The sequence below is a fragment of the Otolemur garnettii genome, unplaced genomic scaffold (assembly GCF_000181295.1).
Source record: "Otolemur garnettii isolate 467f Iridium unplaced genomic scaffold, OtoGar3 scaffold00038, whole genome shotgun sequence".
NCBI classification, from domain to species: Eukaryota; Metazoa; Chordata; class Mammalia; order Primates; family Galagidae; genus Otolemur; species Otolemur garnettii.
Genome location: NW_003852433.1, coordinates 9143523 through 9146004, shown reverse-complemented (window position 1 = coordinate 9146004; position 2482 = coordinate 9143523). Strand labels below are relative to the sequence as shown.

The 2482-nt window shown below is 43.0% G+C and overlaps 1 protein-coding gene across 1 annotated transcript in view; it reads left to right on the top strand.

Moving 5' to 3' along the window:
• CCDC60 (coiled-coil domain containing 60) overlaps positions 1–2482 on the top strand; it is a 170343-nt gene that overhangs the window by 123306 nt on the left and 44555 nt on the right. The window contains exon 4 of the mRNA XM_003790000.1: positions 1015–1122. Coding sequence (XP_003790048.1) covers positions 1015–1122 — 108 coding nt within the window. The remainder of the gene's footprint in view (positions 1–1014; positions 1123–2482) is intronic.

The window sequence follows — 2482 nt, the reverse complement described above, 5'->3', positions numbered from 1 at the left end:
AGTCTGGGGCAACCCCAGGAGCACACATCTCAAGTAAACCAAGCAGCAATTCTCAATTCTTGGTTCCTTGATTCTCACCAGCAGAAACAGGCCCAAACTGGCCAGAGCTTTCACGTTTTTGAGAGCCAAAGCTTTTCAATTTTTATCTGATGTCTCCCAGTTTTAAAATATAGAGAATTGATTTGATTATACACACATGCACACACACACACACAAAGTAATTAAAACATATCTATGAGCTAAATTTGACCATAAGCAAAAAATATATACCTATGACTCAAGTATGCTGGAAAAAAATTGTTTTATATAACTGAAATGGAATTTTCCATGATAGTAGAAGGAAAAACAACATTTACATGTGGTATTAAATATCTGTTTCTGGAACACAGCTGAAAATATTTCTTGTCTGGCCCTTGAAAAAAAATATTTCCAATCTCTAGTATGGGATCCTAACCACATCATTTATGTATTTATCTCATTTATTCTCTTTCCTCCTTCGAGAGAATATATGCTCTCTGAGGGCAGGGGTTTTAATCTGCTCTCTTCATGAACTGCAATCTAGAACCCTCATCTCTCAAGCTGGGATGATTGCCTGGCACGGAGCAGGTGCCTGTTACTATCTGCCAAATAAACCCTAGCAAGAGATGAATCAGTTTACCAGTGCTGCTCAAGGCTGTGCACGGTGGCTCAAGCCTGTAATCCTGGCACTTTGGGAGACTGAGGTGGGTGTATTGCTTAAGCTCATGAGTTTGAGACCACCTTGAGCAAGAGTGAGACCCCATCTCTAAAAAAAAAACCCAGGTGTTGTGGCAGGTGCCTATAGTCCCTGCTATTTTGGAGGCTGTGGCAAGAGAATCACTTGACCCCAAGAGTTTGAGGTTGCTGTGAGCTATGATGCCATGACACTCTACCCAGGGTGACAAAGTGAGACTCTGTCTCAAAAAAAAACCCTGCTGCTCATCCATCGTATTCACTGTTCACTGTGTTTCTTCCTTTCTGCTTTTCCCCCTTCAGCACATATGAGGATGATAAGTTTAAGAAGTTGGGGGCTGGAGTCATTCTTCGTCCCTTCACTCCCGTCCACAGCTGCATCATTTCCCCCATGCTGCCCCAGGCTCACGTGTAAGTAGTCTCACCTCTGGCTCATTTGCTCTGCTAGCTTATAAATTGAAGCCAAGCTGAAATGACTCAATAGGCTAACATGTTGGGAGCCAGTGAGCTGTTCCTTTGTCCTCTTGAAAGGGACATCAAGCCTGGAGCTGGCAAGGCTATTCAGTGTATAAAAATAACAGAAAGTAGACACAGTGGTTTAGAGCTAAGTGGCAAATCAGCTGGGACTGAGTCATTCCATTTCTTACCAAGCCAGACACTCTAATGTCAAATAGTTTGCAAAGCCTGATAAAATCTGTCTACAGCCCTCATCGAGCGTGTACAAGAACGTCTCAGCCAGCGCTCAGGGGACACGTTTTCCCCAGAACTCAAGGAGCTATTTCCCAGAGAAGCCCCTGTAGTCTTCCGACCTAAGGCAAGAACTCGTCATTGCACAGTGTAACTGGGGCTAATCAACCCCCCAAAGAACACTCTTGCTTTCTGAAACCTTGACATTCTGTTCCCCTTGTGTCTATTTCAAAGAATCTCAAGCCCGACTTTTTCTTTTTCACTATAGTTAGCACTTTTCAGTTGGAAGATTTCAGGCACAGAGATAGAAGCTTTTGAGTCTAGGGCAGGGTTTTCCTACCTTGACACTAATTGACATGTTGGAATAAATACTCAATTCTTTGTTGTGAAGGGCTGTCTTGTATATCGCAGGATGTTTAGTAGCATCCATGGCCTCTACCCACTAGATGCCAGTAACTCCTCTCCCTCCAGCTATGACCACCAAAAATGTCCCTTGGGGGCAAAACTGCACACCACACTCTACATTGAGAACCACTGCTTTGGGCAATTGAATTCATTTCAGGTAATGATTCTAGTCTTCTCTTCTCGTTTATTGAATGTTTGTTAGGCTCCTGCACTGTTCACAGTGATAGTGACCACTCTGTAGGCATTACCTCATTCAGTCCTGTAGGCCTCTCTAGGGTGTAGGTGTATTATCCAGGTGAGAAAGCAGAAGCTCAAAGAGGTCTACTCATCTGCTTAAGGTCACAGAGTTCAGTATGTTGCTGCACTAGGTGTTAAGCCAGGTCTGCTTGACCTCATAGCTTGAGCTTTCATTACTACATACTACATACAAAGTGTATCCTAGAGACTTGATTTCAGAGAGTTCATAATATATTTGGAGAGTCAAGTCTCCTATACTTAAAGACTAAAGAAATGCAAGAGTGAAATCAAAAGACAAGATGGCGGACAAAAGAAGATCATTAATAAGAGCACATAGTTCCTGGATGGAAGATGCAACAACAGCACCATCTTCATCACCACCACCATCATGGCCATCATCATCATCTTGTATTGGACATTCCTGATCCCTCCCTAATACTTC